Here is a 19,805-nt window from a genome sequence, read left to right as displayed (position 1 = left end):
GTGTGTGTGTATGTGTGTGTGTGTGTGTGTGTGTTTAACCAAATTTGACAATCCTCTTTCAGGACTGAAAGATTTATTTATTTCTTGGACTTTGGGTCCTCCTTGTAGTTAAGTTTTCAAACCGTTTATCCCTTACCTGAAAGCCACAATGAACTCTAGAGGGAAAAAGTTTTACTTGTGTATACTTCTCATACCTTCCATTAACATTGATTCCACTTATTTGTATTTTATCTTGATACAACATTTTACTCTTATAAGCCCCTGTTGTATGGGTCTGTACAGCTTTGCATTGTTATACTTCAGGATTCAAGTGTCATAAGTAACTTTTCACACATAGAAAATGTCATGTTACAATCTAGAGCAATGTCTGTTTTTAGCAAATTGCTGATCTTTTCATCTTTCTTTCATATATTAAAACACACACACACACACACACACACACACACAAACCTGCCTGCACAAAACTAGCCTGGATTCATTCTATCACTCTCTTCCTGTCAAACAATTGCGAATGTGTAAAGTATTGTGCATTCTGAGGCTACAATTGGCTCTGTGCTACTTTCTCAGGCATCACAGGTCTATTAGATTTAACAGAGAATATAGCTTTACTTACAAGAAATAAAGGTGTTTGCAAAATAATGTAGAAAGCCAAATTTTAAATGCCAAAAAAGTTAGTTTAAAATGAATTAACTAAGTCATTCAAAATTTGAGTGCTACATTTGTTCAATCGTGAATCAGTAGTAAGTGGAAATGTAGTAGATTTCCACAGCAAGCATATTAGTGTCTACACCATAGTTCTAAATGCAACAATACTTGGGCATGTTGAGGGGCACTGAAGCCAGGCAACAGAGTTTGGAACTGATGAATAGTAGGAGGAGTAAAAGATTTTACTATTAGTGCCAACTACCACTCCCCCCGCCTCCTCCTCCTAACAGTATGCTTTTATTATGGTGAGATGTTAGTCAAAGGATGAATATTTAGTTAAACTGGAAAATAAGTTCTGGAGAATAAGTTCAAGGGACCTATTGTACATCATGGCGACTGCAGTTAATAACAATATATTATATATTTGAAAATTGCTGAGAGTAGGTTTTCACAACACACAAAAAAGGTATGTAAGGTAAACCCCCATGTTACCTTAAACAGCTTGACTTAGCCATTCTACAATGTATGCATGTATCAAAACATCATGTTGTACAATATAAATATATACAAAAACCAAATAAATACATACAACAGCAAAGATGCATTAATGGTCATTGACTTATAAATTCAACTTATATTATTGTATTTGTTTCTGACACAGTTCGTGTGGTAGGTACTATTATCCCTGTTTCATAGTGGATAAAATTGAAGAAATGTAGAAACAGATATCATATGTGCAAGTTCATGATTCATCAACTTAGGTCGGCCTAATTTCCAGTCTGTACCTATCAGCAACTCATGCTGTTTTGGCATCACCCTTGGGGGGCACGGGGCTAAGTCAAAAGAGAATCAAGAACCATATTTTGATAATATTTAAAATGTATTGAGTAAGAGAAACTAAGTCAATTTCAAATAAGACATTTGGATATGCTGTTGTTTTTTCTTTCCAAGATACCTTTGGTTTCTTAAGGCAGTGACAAGACTTTTGAACATTGTCATTCTTTTTTTGGATAAGATTTTTTATGTTAGTAGAAAATCTTGGGAAAAGCGAAACAGGGAATACTGGCATTTTTCAGTGGTGTCGCCTTTGCTTGCATTCCCATTTTGTCAGCCTTTGAGGAGCCGTATTCGCTATTAAGTTTGTCTTCAACATCCATTCTCTAGCACAGCACATAAAACAGCCCCCTCATCTAACTCCACATGAATCTAATGTAATTTTAACCTAAAAACAGAAAAATGAATTAGGAAATACATTTGTCTTTAATATAATATAGAGTTCAGTGAATTCTGTGAGGCATTTAACCAAAATAACTTGTGCTTTCCTTAGATTTTGCAACCCATTTTTAAAGATAATTTATGTAAAATTATTTTACTCTATACAAGAGATATTTTGGAGGGTTTTTTTTTTTCTTTTTTTTTGGAGGCTGCATTGCTTAGATACAGTTTGGCATTTAAAATCATAAAGACTTGGGTTTAAATCTCAACCCTGCTACGTGATCTTCAGTACATCTTTGAACTTCTTCGAGTCACAGTAACTTCATCTGTAAATTTTGAAGATTGAGAACACATATCTACAATAACTTTTGAGGGGAATAGAAACAATTCTTCGACAATAATTATTGCAGTTGCATGTAGCTACTCAGTGAGTGGTGAATGTTGAGTATTTTGCAGCTTTAAAATTATTGTTTTCAGCAAATTATTATAGCATACTACATATTAGCTAACATTATTATAAGAAACTAAAATCATTTAGAACCTTTGTAACTTTTGTCTTATTTTTGTTTTTTTCCTCTCCATCTGTGTAAGAATCTGAGAAATCATGATCTTGAGCTTCATGTGGAGAATATTTTCTTCTATCAGGGATTCTTGTTCTTTGCATTTCTTTTCAGAAACACCTCAAGGTTTCTGTCCTTATAATACATCTGGAAGAAGCACATTTCCCTAGAGATAGGGCTTTATTTAAAACATGTCTTCATTCAAGGAGAGAATGTCATTTGCTGGCATTTCCCCCAACTTATCTTTGTGCCTATTCTTACATCTGGAATGTGTCATGACAGTCACTACAGTGATGTCCTCCAAGATCCTTGACACTATGTAGACTTCTTTCCCACCGAGTCCTGGGAATGAGAGCTGGCGATGTTGACTTAGATCCTTCAGGCGGAACTACAATGACTTGTCACTTTCCATGTTCTGAAATCCTACCATGCAAAAACCTCATGACACTTTATGCTCCTCTTCCCTTGTCTTCTGCCTCTTCCTCTAAATATTTCTGATCTTTAACTCTACCTCTTGCTAACTACCAATCTGTAGCTAATGTATATTCTGAATTGTATCTGGATACACTGAGTTCTGGTGCCACCAGTAAAAACCATCTAGCCCATTAAAGCTTTTTTGTGACATGCTTTATGTGGGATACAGTCTTTTAATGCTCATGATAACAAACAAACATATGTGATCCTTTCATGAATAAGTAACAAATAATATCAGCGCTGTATGAGATATTTGAATATTTGGAAGACAGAAGTTTTCTCATACATCTCAGAGTTCTTTTATATTTGAAGAAGTGACAGTTCACTTTATTATTGGATTTTCATTATCATATTTGGGAAAGTTCTCACAAAATCTCAGACCTGAAGTTGTAGATAGAATTATAGTGCTCAGGCCCAACGCGGTGGCTCACGCCTGTAATCCCAGCCCTTTGGGAGGCCGAGGTGGGTGGATCATGAGGTCAGGAGATCGAGACCATCCTGGCTAACATGGTGAAACCCTGTCTCCACTAAAAATACAAAAAATTAGCTGGATGTGGTGGCGGGCGCCTGTAGTCCCAGCTACTCGGGAGGCTGAGGCAGGAGAATGGCGTGAACCCAGGAGGTGGAGCTTGCAGTGAGCCAAGATCGCACCATTGCACTCCAGTCTAGGAGACACAGTGAGACTCCGTCTCAAAAAAAAAAAAAAAAAAAAAAAAATAGTGCACAAAGATGTCTGTGTTCTAATCCTCAGAACCCAAGAATACATTAGGCGATGTGTCAAAGAGGAAGTAAAGTTGCAAAAGTAATTAATGTTGCTTATCAGCTGTATTTGAAATAGGAAGACAATCCTGTATTATCAGGATGAACCCAGTATAATCAAAAGGGTTCTTAAAAGTGAAAGAAGGAGATAGAAGAGAATTATAGGTTGAAGTGAGTATGGAAGAAAGACACAGAGAAATGTAACATTGCTTGCCTGGAAATAGAGAAGGAGTCTAGAGAAGCCCTGGGATGTGGGTGGTTTCTAGAAGCCGGAAAAGGCGAGGAAATGTAATATTCCTCCAGAGCCTCTAGAATTAACGCAGCCTTGCTGATACTTGATTTTCAACCCAATGAGATCTACGGCAGACTTCAAACGCACAGAACTGCAAGATCGCACACTTGTGTTTTAAGCTGTTTAAAGTCATTTAAGTTTGTGGCAATTTGTCACAGCAGCCACATAACATTAATGCACGATTTCATTCTTTATGTAAAAAAGACAGAGATGATGACTTGGCTAAGTTTACATGGGTGTTGATGGAGGAGAGTAAAATTAGAGCAAAACTTAGAAAAGGCATTATTAAGGAAGGTTAATTTCTCATTTTCTTCCATATCCTTATCATGTCTCTTAATGTTGCCAGCATAATGCATGCTTACAAATCGATGGAGTCTCTTTGACCATTTATGAATCAAAATAAAATTATAATCTACACTGGTAGATGAGAGAGTCCCTACCACCTTTCAGAAAACAAACAAATTATCTTAATAAATAACCATTTGAACCATCTCGGTATGTTACGACTGTTACACCTTAGGAAAAATATGGCCCATTATGCATTGCAGTTTTATATAATTGCATCATAGAAGTTTGTTCAAATTACTCTTTTAACAAAAAGAAATAGAATACTGAGTAATCTTACCACAAATCTTGAAGAAAATGAGACATTTGATCTTGCTGTGAATTCCAAATTACTGCACGTTCATCTTTTATAAAGTCTCAAAGATACTTTACGAAGTTGAATGCTGTCATAAAAAACCCATGCACACCAATCAGTTCCACGGACAGAACCAAGCAGGTGAAAATCTTGAATAGAAGGTCAGTCTACACAGGTGGCTTAAAATAATTTACACGATAAATCTTTGGAAGGACAATGTTGACTTCTGATGTCTCTACCTCTTTATTCTTTTTTCTCTTGCTACATTTTTGAGTGAAGTGTTGTAATGAACATCGTAGGGTGCTTGCACTAATCACCAGCATCCAAAGATAAATGATGATGGGGATAGTGATATAAATTTTATAAAACACCTAAAGCACAGAACAGATTTATTGTCTTTGTTACAGTTCATAAAATACATGAATGAAAATTTAGAAGTTTGGAATATTCTTTATCTCAAAGCAGAGATGGCCCTGACAGTTTTCTATGAAATGTGGCTGACATATTGATGCTTGCGTTGGGAGTGGAGCTGGGGAAAGGAGATAAAGAGAGATAGGGGAGGGTTTTCTTTACTCAAAGAATAACGAGGGAATTTCTGTAATTTTAGATATTACTCAAAGAGGACCCAGCATAATTTGAGAAAAAAAAAGAAGTAAAGGACTTCTGATTGTCTTTTACATTGCAGAGAATCTTAGTTTGGAATCTGAAGTTGCTAAAGCAAACGCCTTGGGTTTTGCTGGATGCATGTCTTCCGTCCAGTACAACCACATAGCACCACTGAAAGCTGCCCTGCGCCATGCTACCGTCGCGCCTGTGACTGTCCATGGGACCTTGACGGAATCCAGCTGCGACTTCATGGTGGACTCAGATGTGGATGCAGTGACCACGGTGCATTCTTCATCAGGTATACTCAAGAGCACGCACAAGAGAGCTTCTGTCACTGGCACTACTTTTGGTGTCTTCAAGAAGCTTCCAGATGAAAGGGTTGGCTAATGCAACTCAATTTTTACCTCGTGTAATTACAGGTGGTTAAAAGTTATGACTGATATTTCATGGGGGATTTTTATATATAATTGATGTAGTTTTATTTTTAATATGATGAGTAATTAGAACTAAATGCATAGTTGTGTACTTTGCTTATTATGCATGTATATAATGCATTGTGTGTGTGTGTGTGTGTGTTTGTATACATAGTCACTACTGTTGAACTGGATACTGCTCTGAGAATTGAGGTATTTAGAGAATGGGAGGCAGCAAGCTGGTTCTCCAACTAATATGATAATTCATGTGATTAAAATAAACCTTTTTTAGCTTTACTAAGAAATAATTGACAAATACAAATTATATATTTTCAAAGTGTAAAATGTAATAATCTGATAAACATGTGCATTGTGTAATTACTATCACAATTAAATTAATCACACTTATCACTGCACATAGTTACCCTTTGTGTGTGTGTGTGTGTGTGTATGTGTATGCACATCTGATGAGGACACTTAAGGTTTACTATTTTAGCAAACGTCAAGGAAACAACACAGTATAAATAACTGCGGTCATCATGCTGTACATTAGTTCACCAAAATTTGGGCCTAGTGTGGTGGCTCATGCCTGTAATTGCAGCACTTTGGGAGGCTAAGGCGGGTGGATCACCTGAGGTCAGGAGTTCAAGACCAGTCTGGCCAACGTGGCGAAACCCCATCTTTACTAAAAATACAAAAATTAGCTGGCCATGGTGGCGGGCACCTGTAATTCCAGCTACTTGGGAGGCTGAGGAATGAGAATCGCTTGAACCCAGGAGGCGGAGGTTGCAGTGCCCCAAGATCATGCAACTGCACTCCAGCCTGGGGGATAGAGCGAGACTCTGTTTCAAAAAAGAAAAAAAAAATCCCCCAAATTTATCATCTTCTGACTGAAAGCTTGTACTCTTTAACCAACAACTCTCCATTTCCTCCACACGCCAGCCCCTGCCAACCACCGTTCTGTTTCTATGAGTTTGACTTTTATAGATTCCACATATAAGTTATATCGCATAGTATTTGTCTTTCTGTGTCTTGTTTATTTCAAATTGGCATAACGTCCTCTAGGTTATTCTGTATCATCACAAATGGCATGATCTTTTTTAATGCTGAATAATTTCCAATTGCGTGTGTATATGCCACAGTATCTTTAATCATTTAAGCGTTAACAGACAGGTTGTTTCCATATCTTGGCTATTGTGAATAATACTGCAGTAAACACTAGTGCAGAAAGCTGCAGTCATCACACTCTCTGATTTCAAACTATATTGCAAAGCTATAGTAATCAAAAAAGCATAATACTGGCATAAAACAAACACATAGACCAATAGAACAGAATAAAAAAGCCAGAAATAAACCCAGGCTTATTTAATCAACTAATCTTTGGCAAGATTTCCAAAAATACATAATATGGAAAATGTTGCTTACTCAATAAATTGTGCTGGGAAAATTGAATATCCACATGCAAAAGAATAGAATTGGACCTTTATCTTGCACCATATAAAAATTAACTTGAAATGGATTAAAACCTTAAATATAAGACCTGAGACTGTAAACTCCAGGAAAGGAACATAAGGAAAAATCTTCTTAACATTGATCTTGAAAATATATATGTATTTTTTACATGGCACCAAAAGTAGGATCAACAAGAGCAAAAATAAAAAAGTGGGACTGCATAAAACTAAAGAACTTCTGTACAGCAAAGGACACAATACACAAAATGAAAAGGCAATCTAGAGAATTGGAAAAAAAAGTTTTTAAACTGTATGACTGATGAAGGGTTAGTAGCCAAAGCATAAAAAGAATTAATATAACTCAATAGCAAGAAAAGAAAGAAAAGAAAAAAGAAAAACATTTATTGTGGCACTATTCACAATAGCAAAGACTTAGAATCAACCCAAATGTCCATCAGTGACAGACTGGATTAAGAAAATGTGGCACATATACACCATGGAATACTAGGCAGTCATAAAAAAGGATGAGTTTGTGTCCTTTGTAGGGACATGGATGCAGCTGGAAACCATCATTCTTAGCAAACTATTGCAGGAATAGAAAACCAAACACCGCATGTTCTCACTCATAGGTGGGAACTGAACAATGAGATCACTTGGACTCGGGAAGGGGAACATCACACACCGGGGCCTATCATGGGGAGGGGGGAGGGGGGAGGGATTGCATTGGGAGTTATACCTGATGTAAATGACGAGTTGATGGGTGCTGATGAGTTGATGGGTGCAGCACACCAACATGGCACAAGTATACATATGTAACAAACCTGCACGTTATGCACATGTACCCTAGAACTTAAAGTATAATAATAATAATAAATAAATTTAAAAAAATAGGCAAAGGATGTGAATAGGCTTTTTTATTTTTTTCCACAAAAGACATACAAACGTCCAACAGGTACCTGAAAAGGTGCTTAACATCACTGATCATCAGGGAAATGCAAATCAAAACCACAATGAGATGTCACTTCACAGCTGATAATATGATGGCTAGTATCAAAAAGACAAGAACAACATATGTCGGAGAGGAAGTGCAGAAAACGGAACCCTTGTACACTACTGGTGGGAATGCAACTTGGTACAGCCATTATGGAAAAGAGTAGAGAGGTTCCTCAAAATATTAAAACTTGAATCCTGTTTCTGAATATGTAACCAAAATAAATTAAATCAGCCTTTTTTAAAAGTAGAAAAAACCCACAGCACCATCATCCATGCATCTAGGCTTCACCATTCTCTAAGTGCCTTTTTTATCTTTTCTTAGTCACTGCCATTTTGGGTGTCTGAAAATGTATCTGGGATTTTGTTTTAATCAGGTATGATAAGGTGACAGGCATGAGATGACAGCCTTTGAAAGCAAAGTTTGTTTCTTACAGTTCGCAAGAAAGGAGATACATTATACCATGCAGAGCCACATGGAGGAGCGCTAGGGTTGGTCAGGAGGCAGAAAGAGAAAGGGGAAAGTGTGGTGGGGTGGCTGTGTTGCAGCTTCCACGGGAAGGAATGGGGTGAACCAGGCAGGCAAGCTTGAGCCAGTTAGAATTGGATAGTTTGAATAATTTGGGCAGTATCTGTGCTACAAGGGTGGTCTCTAGTTATTTAATACTTGGCCTCGAGTTATTTAAGGCAAGATGGGCTCTGGATTGATTGGTTTGTGTATAAAATGCATGCTTGCAGGCATGTTGTTTGCTATCTCTAGGAATTAGCTAGCACTGGGAGGGGCAGTGTCTCCCTGGCCAGCAAGGTCCTCAAGATGTCAAAGCATCATAAATACTGTTAAAACAAAATGACTAATACACTGGGATAAAACCAAGACATCCACATGTATCAACATATCAATATTGATAGATAGAAACAGTAATAAGGTTGTCATTCTGATTATGCTTTAAAGTGGTTTGTCCCGGGAGGCGGAGCTTGCAGTGAGCCGAGATTGCGTCACTGCACTCAGCCTGGGCGACAGAGCAAGACTCCGTCTCAAAAATAAATAAATACATAAAAATAAAGTGGTTGGTATGGGAGTGAGGAGGTATTGTCAGGTTTTTCCAGGATGCTTTTTCTAAATCCACAGGATATACATTTTGTTCAGAATTTGCTGCCAATATTGATATACAGTATGGGTTTTGCAAGTAGTGGTGATGAAGAGGCTAGGTGTGAGATATTTGATACAGCTCCCAGATTACCGTGGTATTGTTTTACCCTCCCCTTGCCTCCAAGCATACACTAAGAACAATAATGGTAGGCGTCAAAGGGTTCTGGGCCATGGTAATTTTCTATTACAGGCACAATTCCCCTGGCAATGGTCTATGATAGGTCATGATGTGTTAGTAGGAAGATAAAAGGTGGGACATCTTATTGCAGTAAACAAGTCAGGGGGATTTTCGTATCTTGGGAAATATATTGAGAAACATGCACTCTCTTATATGGCAGGACTCTTAGCCAAGACCTTTAGCCTGAGATCCGTAGTGCCCAGTCCAATATTTTGTAAAAATTGAGAAATAAATTTTTTAACCAAGTTGGTAATCTGAATAGGATATTTAAATATTTCTGTCTACTCTTCCAGCAATGTATTGCCCACTCCTTTACTGCTTTAGGTTTCACCATTTTATTCTTCAAATGCGATTTTGAGTTGTCTTTGGTGAGATTGTTGTGACTCTCCTGTTGCCTCATTCATCACACATCTTTCAAGCAGCTACTCAGTGTTAACTTCCATAGTTAGTGGAGATAACAAAAACTAAGAAACATTTAAAGTCCCTACTTTTAGAAATCTGTAAAGATGATGGAAGGCGATGGTTCAGGGAATTAGGGTGTAGCATTAGATGCTGGGCACAATATCATAATACAGTGTGAGCAATGCTAAGGGAAAGATATGAACAGAGTTTTTGGGTTGTATGGAACCTAGAAAAAGCAGCAAATATATGTTTAGATGAACTAATGATAGATTTATAAATAATATGATCATGCCAATTGCTTAGGGAGAAGGGTTTGCAATGTTCAGAAGACAGAAGACCATTACAAAAGGAAATATGTAAGTTAAAGTGCAAATTTCTGGTAGAGTGTAGCATATTTAGTAATCAGTGAAAACCCCTTACAGGTAAATCATTAGGTGCCAAGTGTAGAAGTCCAACATATATCAATAATGAGGAGTTCTTACCGAATGTTGGCTCTCTCTCTCTCTCTCTATATATATATATATATAGATATTCCACAGAGATAGATATAGTTGCTCAATGTCTATCTATATAATTATAGTACACAATAAATTCTATTCTATAAGAATAGATATACAGATATATATATAATATATAGATTTTTTTTTTTTTTTTTTTTTTTTTTTTTGAGACGGAGTCTCGCTGTGTCTCCCAGGCTGGAGTGCAGTGGCGTGATCTCGGCTCACTGCAAGCTCCGCCTCCCGGGTTCACGCCATTCTCCCGCCTCAGCCTCCCAAGTAGCTGAGACTACAGGCGCCCGCCACCACACCCGGCTAGTTTTTTTGTATTTTTTTTTAGTAGAGACGGGGTTTCACCATGTTAGCCAGGATAGTCTCGATCTCCTGACCTCGTGATCCACCCGCCTCGGCCTCCCAAAGTGCTGGGATTACAGGCTTGAGCCACCGCGCCCGGCCATAAGATCTTGATCTATATATATGATATAAATAGATACATTTAAGCTGCGTCATTTTTTTTTTTTTGAGAAGGGAATTAAAACTAAAAGCTCTAAAATTGTAAAAGACAATTTAGACACACTGTGAAAAGAGAAGTACTATTGAAATAAATGAATAACTACCCCAAGGGTTACTTTGTAGAAGGTGTCCATTAAACATGGATATAGGCATGGTATTTTTAATTTTCGTAGTCGTGTTACCGAAGCTGTCATCATACTAGGTATGAAGTATTTTATTTGTAGCTTTAATAAATATTAGAGAGTTATAATTAACAAACTGGGTTAACATATATTAATGTATCATTAGCAAAATTTGCTAGAAATGGGGAAATCTGTTGTAAAATCAATGTTAAGTAGTAACCAAGGTTATTACTTTGGTTAATGATCTTAAAAGTAGTACATAGACTCAATAAGGGAGAAACCATTGTAAGTTGGAGTAAGGAAAAAAGGCCATGAGGCTGGGCACGGTGGCTCATGCCTATAATCCCGGCACTTTGGGAGGCCAAGGGGAGCAGATCACAAGGTCAGGGGTTCCTGACCAGCCTGACCAGCATGGTGAAACCCCATCTCTACTAAAAACAGAAAAATTAGCTGCGTGTGGTGGTGTATGCCTGTAATCTCAGCTACTCAGGAGGCTGAGGCAGGAGAGTCGCTTGAACCGGGGAGACAGAGGTTGCAGTGAGCTGAGATCACGCCACTGCACTCCAGCCTAAGTGACAGAGCAAGACTCAGTCAAAAAAGGAAGGAAGGAAGGAAGGAAGGAAGGAAGGAAGGAAGGAAGGAAGGAAGGAAGGAAGGAAGGAAGGAAAAAGGCCATGATCTAATAAACCATAATGGATGATCCAGATTTGAATACAGTCATGTACCATGTAAAGATAATGATCTGCATAGACGGTAGTCCTCTAAGATTATAATGGAGCTGAATAATTTCTATGACCTAATGAAGTTGTAGCAACCATAAGGTCCTAGTACAACACCTTATCCACACGTATTTTGGTGACTCTGGTATAAACTTACTCCTCAAGAAAAGCCCCAAGCATTTTCTTTAGGAAAACACTCAGAAGAAGGCATTGTTATGGTAGAAGATGGTACCTCCTGCATGTGGTTGGCCCTGAAGACCTTCCAGTGGGACAATATGAGGAGGTGGAAGACAGTGATATTAATGTTGTGAATTCATGTAAGCTTAATCTACTGTGTATGTTTGTGTCTTTGTTTTCAGGAAAAAAAAAAAGTTTAAAAAGTAAAAAATAATAATAAATTTAAAAACAGAAAAAGTCTTATAGCAAAAGGATATAAAGAAAGAAAATAGTTTTGTATAGTTGTATGCTATTTGTGTTTTAAGTGTTATGACAAAGAAGTCAAAAGTTAAAAAAAATAAAAAGTTTACAAAGCAAAAAAGTTATAGTAAGCTAAAGATACTTTATTATTGAAGAAAGAAAAAAGTTAATAAATGTAGTGTAGCCTAAGTGTATAGTGCTTATAAAGGCTTTATTAGTGTAGAGTAATGTCCTAGACCTTCACCACTCACTCACTGACTCGCCCAGAGCAACTTCCAGTCCTGCAGGCTCCATTCATGATAAGTGTCCTATGCAGGTGTAGCATGTATTTATATCTCATATTTTTACTCTGCCCTTTCTATGTTTACATATGCTTAGGTACACATGTACTTACAAATGTGTTATAGTTGCTTACGATATTCAGTACAGCAACATGCTATACAGGTTTGTAACCTGGGGCAATAGTCTATGCTACACATACAGTCTATGTGTGTCATAGGCTGTACCATCTAGGTTTGTGTGAGTGCACTCCATGATTTCCACACGATGACAAAACTGCCTAATGACACATTTTTCAGAATATATTCCCACCATTAAGCTACACATGACTGTATTTATAAAGAAGCAGGAGGCATTTTAGATAGGCGGACTAGCCCAGGGATATACAAGAATAACAAGCACAGTGGACAGTGTGATACAGGAGATCTAATAACTAAATATTTTGAATTTCCTCTCTCCCTTTCTCCCTCCCTCCCATTCTTTCTTCTTTCTTTCCCCCCGTCTTCTACCTGTCTTTTACCATACCTCTTCCCCTCTCTCTCTCTCCCCGTTTCATTGCTTCCTCTGATTTCACATTTTCCACTTTCTCTTTGCCTGCCTGCTCTCTCTCTGTCTCTAACACCCACTATCATCATCGTCACCCCATTGTTATAATTGGCGACACATATATATATATGTATATATGTATACACACACACACATCTATGTTCTTCTCCATGTATGTATGCATGTAAGTAGGCCATTCAGGTGTACACAGACGATTAATAATAATGTCAAGTTCCAACCCCAAGTTTTTTCCACCAGACCCACCTTATCAATGTCACCAGTTCAGAATATCTGCCCCATGGCCAGCACCTTCTTTAATTACAATACCATTCCCATTTGACCCCATCAGCCTCTCTCTCATGTTGATTTGTTTCTGCTCCAATTTCGAGAGTCCTAGGAAAAGGCCACCCCTGTACACCACAGACAGCATAAACCACCACTCTCTGTTCACTCGAAGACACAGTAAATTCTTACCAAACATCTTTCATGTGTGTCTGTACATGGTCGTGTGGCAAGTGCTGTGGTATGAAGAAGTGCGTGTCTTGGTTTTTTGATTAGGAAGCTTGATGTCCCACTCGTAAGACTAGGATATGCATGTTTATACACATGTAAATGTGTATGTAATTAATAGTAAGCAACATTATAATAAGAAACAAGATTTAGTGAGCACTTGCATTGTATCAGGCACTGTTCTAAAAACATATATATTAACTTGTATAATTCTTACAAAACCTTTTAAGGCAATTAAAGACTATTATTTTTACCATTTGACAGATAAGAAAGTTTAAATGACACATGACAGGACTAATGATGTCACATGGGGGCTTGAATTCTGTTGCTGCCTGCACATCATCAGTCTTGATGTTTTTCCAGCAGCAGAGAGGAGTAACAGAAAGACTCTGAGTGCAGTAGTTGGATACGTTTGGTGTGAATTTTGCCTCTTCCATGAATGATCTGTAGGACTTTTGACATGTTATTTGATTGTTTCAATCTAGTTTCCTTATTAGCCAAAGGGGAACAATAAGACTCATGTTCTAGTCATTTTCCAGTGATAAATGATACAACAATAATAAACAATATTGTAATATATATTATTATAAATAATAAATGATACAACAATAATCATAATAGTGGCTTTTTGAGTGTGTAGTAGCCACAAGTTCCTGAAAATTTAACATGCATTATATACACACATATAGGCATTACTACTCTCCGTTAATACATGTGCAAATTCATGTTTAAAAAGAGGTCTTGCTCTATGTCACCAGACCAACAAACAACAGAGCAAAGATTCAGATTAAGGTCTGTGTATCCTTAAACCTGATGCTTTTTCTTATATCATATATGGTACTGCACCTGTAGTACAATTCCTCCCTCATCAGTGAGGGCTGTTCCTGAAGGTGTTAATTCTCCAGCACTTTTGTTCTTCACTGTCAATAAACTCAGTATCCTCTTGCACCTGAAGAAAACTCTCAAGCAGAGCAGGGTGGCATGGATAGGAACTGTCCAGCGAGGCAACAGGGCACCTTAGGGGCAGGGTGAGGGCATGTGGGCAGGATACCGTCATCCTCTGTTTCAACCCCTTATCTTACAACTTGCGTATAAACAAAAAGGGCCATTGAACCATGGGGTGTGAGCAGTGCACTTCAAATGCTTTTTGCTTGTGCATGTTTTTTGAGTTCCTTGCAACATGTCAGCTCACAACTATTTGAGGGCACCTGGTGTAATGCACAGGTGTGTCGTTCCAGGTGGGCCACACTGTAGACCTCCTGCCAGTGCTTTGAGTGAGAAGTAAAGTCCCATGTCTTTTACTCCCTTCAGATCCTTTTGGGAAGACAGATGAGCGGGAACCACTCACGAATGCTGTTCGAAGTGATTCGGCAGTCATCGGAGGTAAACAATTCATTGTTGTTGAATGCAGAAAGACATAAACGATCCTGTATTTTGGAGAAAGTTATCTGAAGCCTTCCTTAATTATGGCCATCCAGCGCTCACAGCCCCCCACATTATCTGCAAGACTGTGAGCTTTTCATGAGTAGTCATGTGTGCTGAATGATCAAAGGAAGGCTCTGCCGACACCAGCAGCTCTGCGGCTTCATCCTGCCTCTGATTCACGAGGCAGCTGAGCACCGAGTCAACAGCTGGAGCATTTACTTAGAGACAGAAGCTCACATTCTGTTCATTTCATACAGTTGTCACTGTTCCTAAAATGAAAACAAAGCAGACCAACAAAGCTAAATACAGGGAAGAAGCAGACAATGGGTGAAGCCGCAGTCCTGTGGAGTGTTCCCCACCAAGTGATTTGGGTTAGGTCTGATGAGCAGGGTAAAGCCCACAGGTCTGTAGTTTCAAATCTCACTGCACATATGGTTACAGATGCAGACCTTGTCTGCTCTGCTGCAAGCTCAGCTTTCCTGCTTTTCCATTTTCTTACTGCCTGTTGGCCTCCCCACTTTTTTATTCTGCTTCAGCTTGGCTTCTGCCTGCTGTGGCTTGATTTTTCCATCTGGGTCTTGCAACACAGAATGATTTCCAAGCTTTGCTTAATGTAAGATGCGTGTGAAAGACCAAACTCGTTTCTATCTGAGAAACATAACCTTAGCAGGTGCCACCATCCCTGCCTTCTGGAAGCCTAGATGAACTGATCCTTGGCAGATGGAGATCTCCTTTTAAAAACCTGCAGTATCTTTCCATTTAGCTTATATTTAATGAGCCCTGCTATGGGTCAGACTCTGTGCTAAGTAGAGGATGAATGAGCCAGGGAGGAGATGGGTAAACAGAAAACAAGACAACCAGTGAAGGCTGTTCTGAGGGAGGAGGTACAAATGGCTATGGGAGCACAGAGGTGCACTCCTGATAACATGAAGAAAGGAAAACCACGCCTTTCCTTAAGGAAGTTCCTAAAACCTCTGACCTGAATTTCTGCTTCAGAGAAGCTGGTCCACCTTAATTTTTGTTTGGCATCGAGAAATGTGGGAAAGAATTTTGTGCCTATATCTCTTTCAGTAATTTCCCATTTGACAAGTGCAGAAAAAGACTTTTGTGACTGCTGACTCCTCTCCAGCTATTTACATGCTCTGTGAGTCTCTTTAAGGACAGGAAAGTCATCTGACCCCCTAGGAAAATTCCTGGAGGCTTGCACAGCTGCTGACTTGGACTATCCCAAGCATTGAAGGAGTAGGAACCAGTTTCCTATTTCATTTCTTAAGGCTGCAACCCACTCAGGAGAGTCACTCACTACCACCCAGTTTATTCATAGACTTGCTAACTTAAGTGATTTTACTCTTACTTGTTCTAACATAGTTGTAGAAAATGCCACAAAATGGTTTAGGAACATATATTTATAAAAATAAATCTTAATCATGGCCCCAGTTCTACAAAAAAATTGGCGGAAAACGTGCAATCCACATATGAAACTTTCAAATGTCCATGCTTCTGTAAATCATAATGCACTGTGTCCAAAAATAACTTTCTAAAATAGACGCTTTTCCTCAATATCTCCTCTCCTTAGAAAAATAAAACAGCAAAATATAGAACTTATTACAAGTCAAGTCTTTGCTTATCATACATATTGTTAAATATTTTCATGCTGAAATACTACATTCATGTAGAGACACATCTGCCACTTCCACATTTTCACTATCCCTTGGCTGATACTGCCTTTCATGTTCCAAGAGCCTTCCTGGCAAAGGTAAGGGTGAGACCTTAGGGTAAGCAAGGATAGCTTGCAACATAATCCATTTGAATCACCACACAATCAGAATAAGGAGGAGTCTGATGGGCCTGGGCAGAAGTTTGCCGTCTCAACGGACTCTGAGTTTCTCGAGAACAGAGGCGTCTTGTCACTGAATGAGCCTCAGTTTCACAGAGTGCAGAGCATGCAAAAATGTTCTGAATTTATAGTGATCATTTCATTATTAATGAAAATGTTTGAGCGAAACAAATATATAACATAAAACAAATTTACATCAGGAGGGCATGTGTTGAGATGTGAGGTATTTAAGTACCATTTTCTAGGATGCTAAAGTAACTCTGAAATACTTAGTTGTGAGGTGACCAAAAAAAGGGCTAATTACAAATGATTCTGACACATTTATAGCAGACTTGAAAAACTTACAAAGAAACCCTTTGCTAGTCCAATTCCATATGTAGAAGATGGCATTCTCAGTTCTTTAAACAAAACCTTCTATGGTTGAAAGCGTCTCTCTCCCCAGCTAGTTCAAAAGAAGGTTTTATAATAATTGAAGACAGGGCCTTTCAGCAGGTCTTTATTTCTGGGCAGGTGGCAGAGTTGCGTTTGTGTGATTTGTTTTGTTTTGTTTTCTCTCTTTAGCATTCCTCTCATCTGGCAGGAATCCACTCTCCTGAGCAGATGATTTGTGATTATTTCCTTCTCTCTTTCCTTCCCCTTTCTCTCCAGGGGTGATAGCAGTGGTGATATTCATCATCTTCTGTATCATCGGCATCATGACCCGGTTCCTCTACCAGCACAAGCAGTCACATCGTACAAACCAGATGAAGGAGAAGGAATATCCAGAAAATTTGGACAGTTCCTTCAGAAATGATATTGACTTGCAAAACACAGTGAGCGAGTGTAAACGGGAATATTTCATCTGAGAAACTGCAGGGTTCCCACTACTATTTTTTCTTGTTGTTCAATTATCTCCTCCCCTTCTTCTCTCCTGTCTTTTGATTTGGTCATTCTCTTTATTTTCTGCTTGCCATTTCTTTTCTGGAGCATATTTGCATCCACCACAGCATCAATTCCCTTGATCCAGTCCAAGAGACCAGGCAGCCGTGGCCACTGCCTTCCTCTCTGATGAACCTATCGGGTGAAAACGACCACTCAAGAGACTGACTTCACTATTCAAGACAAGGAAGAGACACATGTGTGCACTCCTGCATGTTCAGTTCTGTACTTCCAGTTTCTAAAATGCACTGTTCAGTTTGGCAGCCACTTGGTGGTTCGGGCTTGCTTTGAACCTGAGCTCTTTGGCTTAGGCACATGACGGTCATTCCTGACATCCTCCCCATCTCAAGTCTATTCTTACCAGGGAACCCAGGGCAGGGAGAGAAGAACCTAGAGGCCTGGTTTGCTTTGGAGGCATTATAAAAGGGGTAAGAGAGGTTTGTTTTGTGGTGGTTTACTTTCTTTACCATAGGCAATCACTTGCCTTAACTCATCACCCTTTTTCACTATGACCCTTAGACCCTGAGTATTTTCAAATATATGATCACTGATAGTAGTGAGCAAAATTACTTTGCTCCTTTCTTACCACTCTCTCCTGGGGCCAACACGTTGGAATAGCACACCATAGCATAAAGCTAGGGGAGGCATGGAAATAGTAGCTTGAAACTAGGAGTTAACAAGAAAGCGTCTAGGAAGTAGATGTTCCGTATCTTCAAAAATGCCTCCTCCAATTTTGTAAGAATGCTAGCTAGGTATTCCTGGGATTATTCTACTGATATATATATATACATACACACGTGTATATATGTATATATGTGTAGGTATATATATACACATATGTATACACACACACACATATATAGATATATACACACAAACACACACACATATATGTTACTGCAGCATAAAGAAATTGAAATAAAAGTTTAAAATAGTACCTGGTTCAATGAAAGAGCCTAAAGCATCTTAACTCAGCTTTAAAACAAAAATTAAATCAGGAAAAAATGAAAAAAAAAAAAAACTGCATGAAAGAAGAGAAATACCAAACAGAATTCTTCCCTTCCATTCACTCACTAAAGACCCGGTGAAGACAGTTAATTCAAATTTGCAAGTTTCACATTTTTGAACATCAAGCTATTCTCCAAGAGGTTTAGGATGTATTAACATAAGTGACATGGTCACCTCTAGCTAACTAGCTTTGCTTGATTTCAGAGGAGCCCTTAGGTTCTGTAGCTTATCACATTTTCAAGTCTGCTATACCCTATATACATAAAGACTCTTCCAAACATCTTTTTATAGGCTTAAACTCCCAAAAGAGGTGGTGATAAATTTCAGGGTTTTTGCCCCTTTTGGTAACAAAGCATTGAAAACAGTCATTCATTCCTTCAAGAAGGCACCTTGAGCTCATCCGTGGGGTGGTGGTAAAGATCTTAATGATTTTTCTGTGGCAATATGCATCGTTCTTTGTCCTACGCCATCTTGGAGAAAAAGGTAAGGAGAAAACAACATAAATGCTCCAAGATGCTGGAAATGCTCATGTAATGATTCTTAGGTGTGGAACATACTTGTTGATTCTCTTTACGAGGCAGATTCCATTTGGAAATCGATGACCACAGCTCTGTTTGCCAGCCTTGACAGTTAGTAGACATTCCATCTTTTGCTTAGGGTACACTGTCTCTCACCTCTCGCAGTGAGGAACTTAGTTGCTTCATTCCATTTCAAGCACAGCTTTTCTTTCAGTTTCAGAGCTTATGAGTTAAGGATTTAGTTTGCAATCATATTCCTCTATTTTAAGATGTTGTTTTAAATGCAGATTCTCTCCTTGAAATTTTCTATGGATTTGAGCTTAATCACTTTATCATCTACATGGTATCTTTTGGCTACATGATATCATTTATTTTAAAGTGATTTTAACCATGATACCATTTCTCTCCTTTTAGTTTTAATAAGATGAATGATTCTTTAGTAAGATGAAGGATCTTTAAACAGTGTTTTCCCCTGCCCTTTCCTCCCTTTCTTCAATTTTCACTTTTGAATTTTTGATTTCCATAAAAAGGCTGTATAAATCAGCCTTTTGCTCGGCTATATATTCCTTTGTCCCCTGAAATAAAAGTCACCACGAAGTGTAGTGGGTTTAGCCTGAAGCAGCTCCAATAATGAAATAGAAAGGCAAAGGAAGGTGTGAGTAATAAAGCTGGAACTCTTCATTATTCAATCTTCGAGCAGTGAGGACTGTATTTTGCTGAC

General features: G+C 38.4%; 1 protein-coding gene across 1 annotated transcript in view; it reads left to right on the top strand.

Annotated features, from left to right (window-relative positions):
* Positions 1-18,578, top strand: part of CNTNAP5 (contactin associated protein like 5) — a 683,524-nt gene extending 664,946 nt beyond the window's left edge. The window contains exons 21-23 of the mRNA XM_025405058.1: positions 5,271-5,489; positions 14,690-14,761; positions 17,289-18,578. Of these exons, the coding sequence (XP_025260843.1) occupies positions 5,271-5,489; positions 14,690-14,761; positions 17,289-17,485 (488 nt within the window). The 3' untranslated portion in view covers positions 17,486-18,578. The remainder of the gene's footprint in view (positions 1-5,270; positions 5,490-14,689; positions 14,762-17,288) is intronic.
* The last annotated feature ends 1,227 nt before the right edge of the window (positions 18,579-19,805 follow it).

The sequence above is a fragment of the Theropithecus gelada genome, chromosome 12 (genome assembly GCF_003255815.1).
Source record: "Theropithecus gelada isolate Dixy chromosome 12, Tgel_1.0, whole genome shotgun sequence".
Lineage (NCBI taxonomy): Eukaryota > Metazoa > Chordata > Mammalia > Primates > Cercopithecidae > Theropithecus > Theropithecus gelada.
Note: the sequence above shows the minus strand (reverse complement) of the source record. Positions and strands in the feature narration are given on the sequence as shown.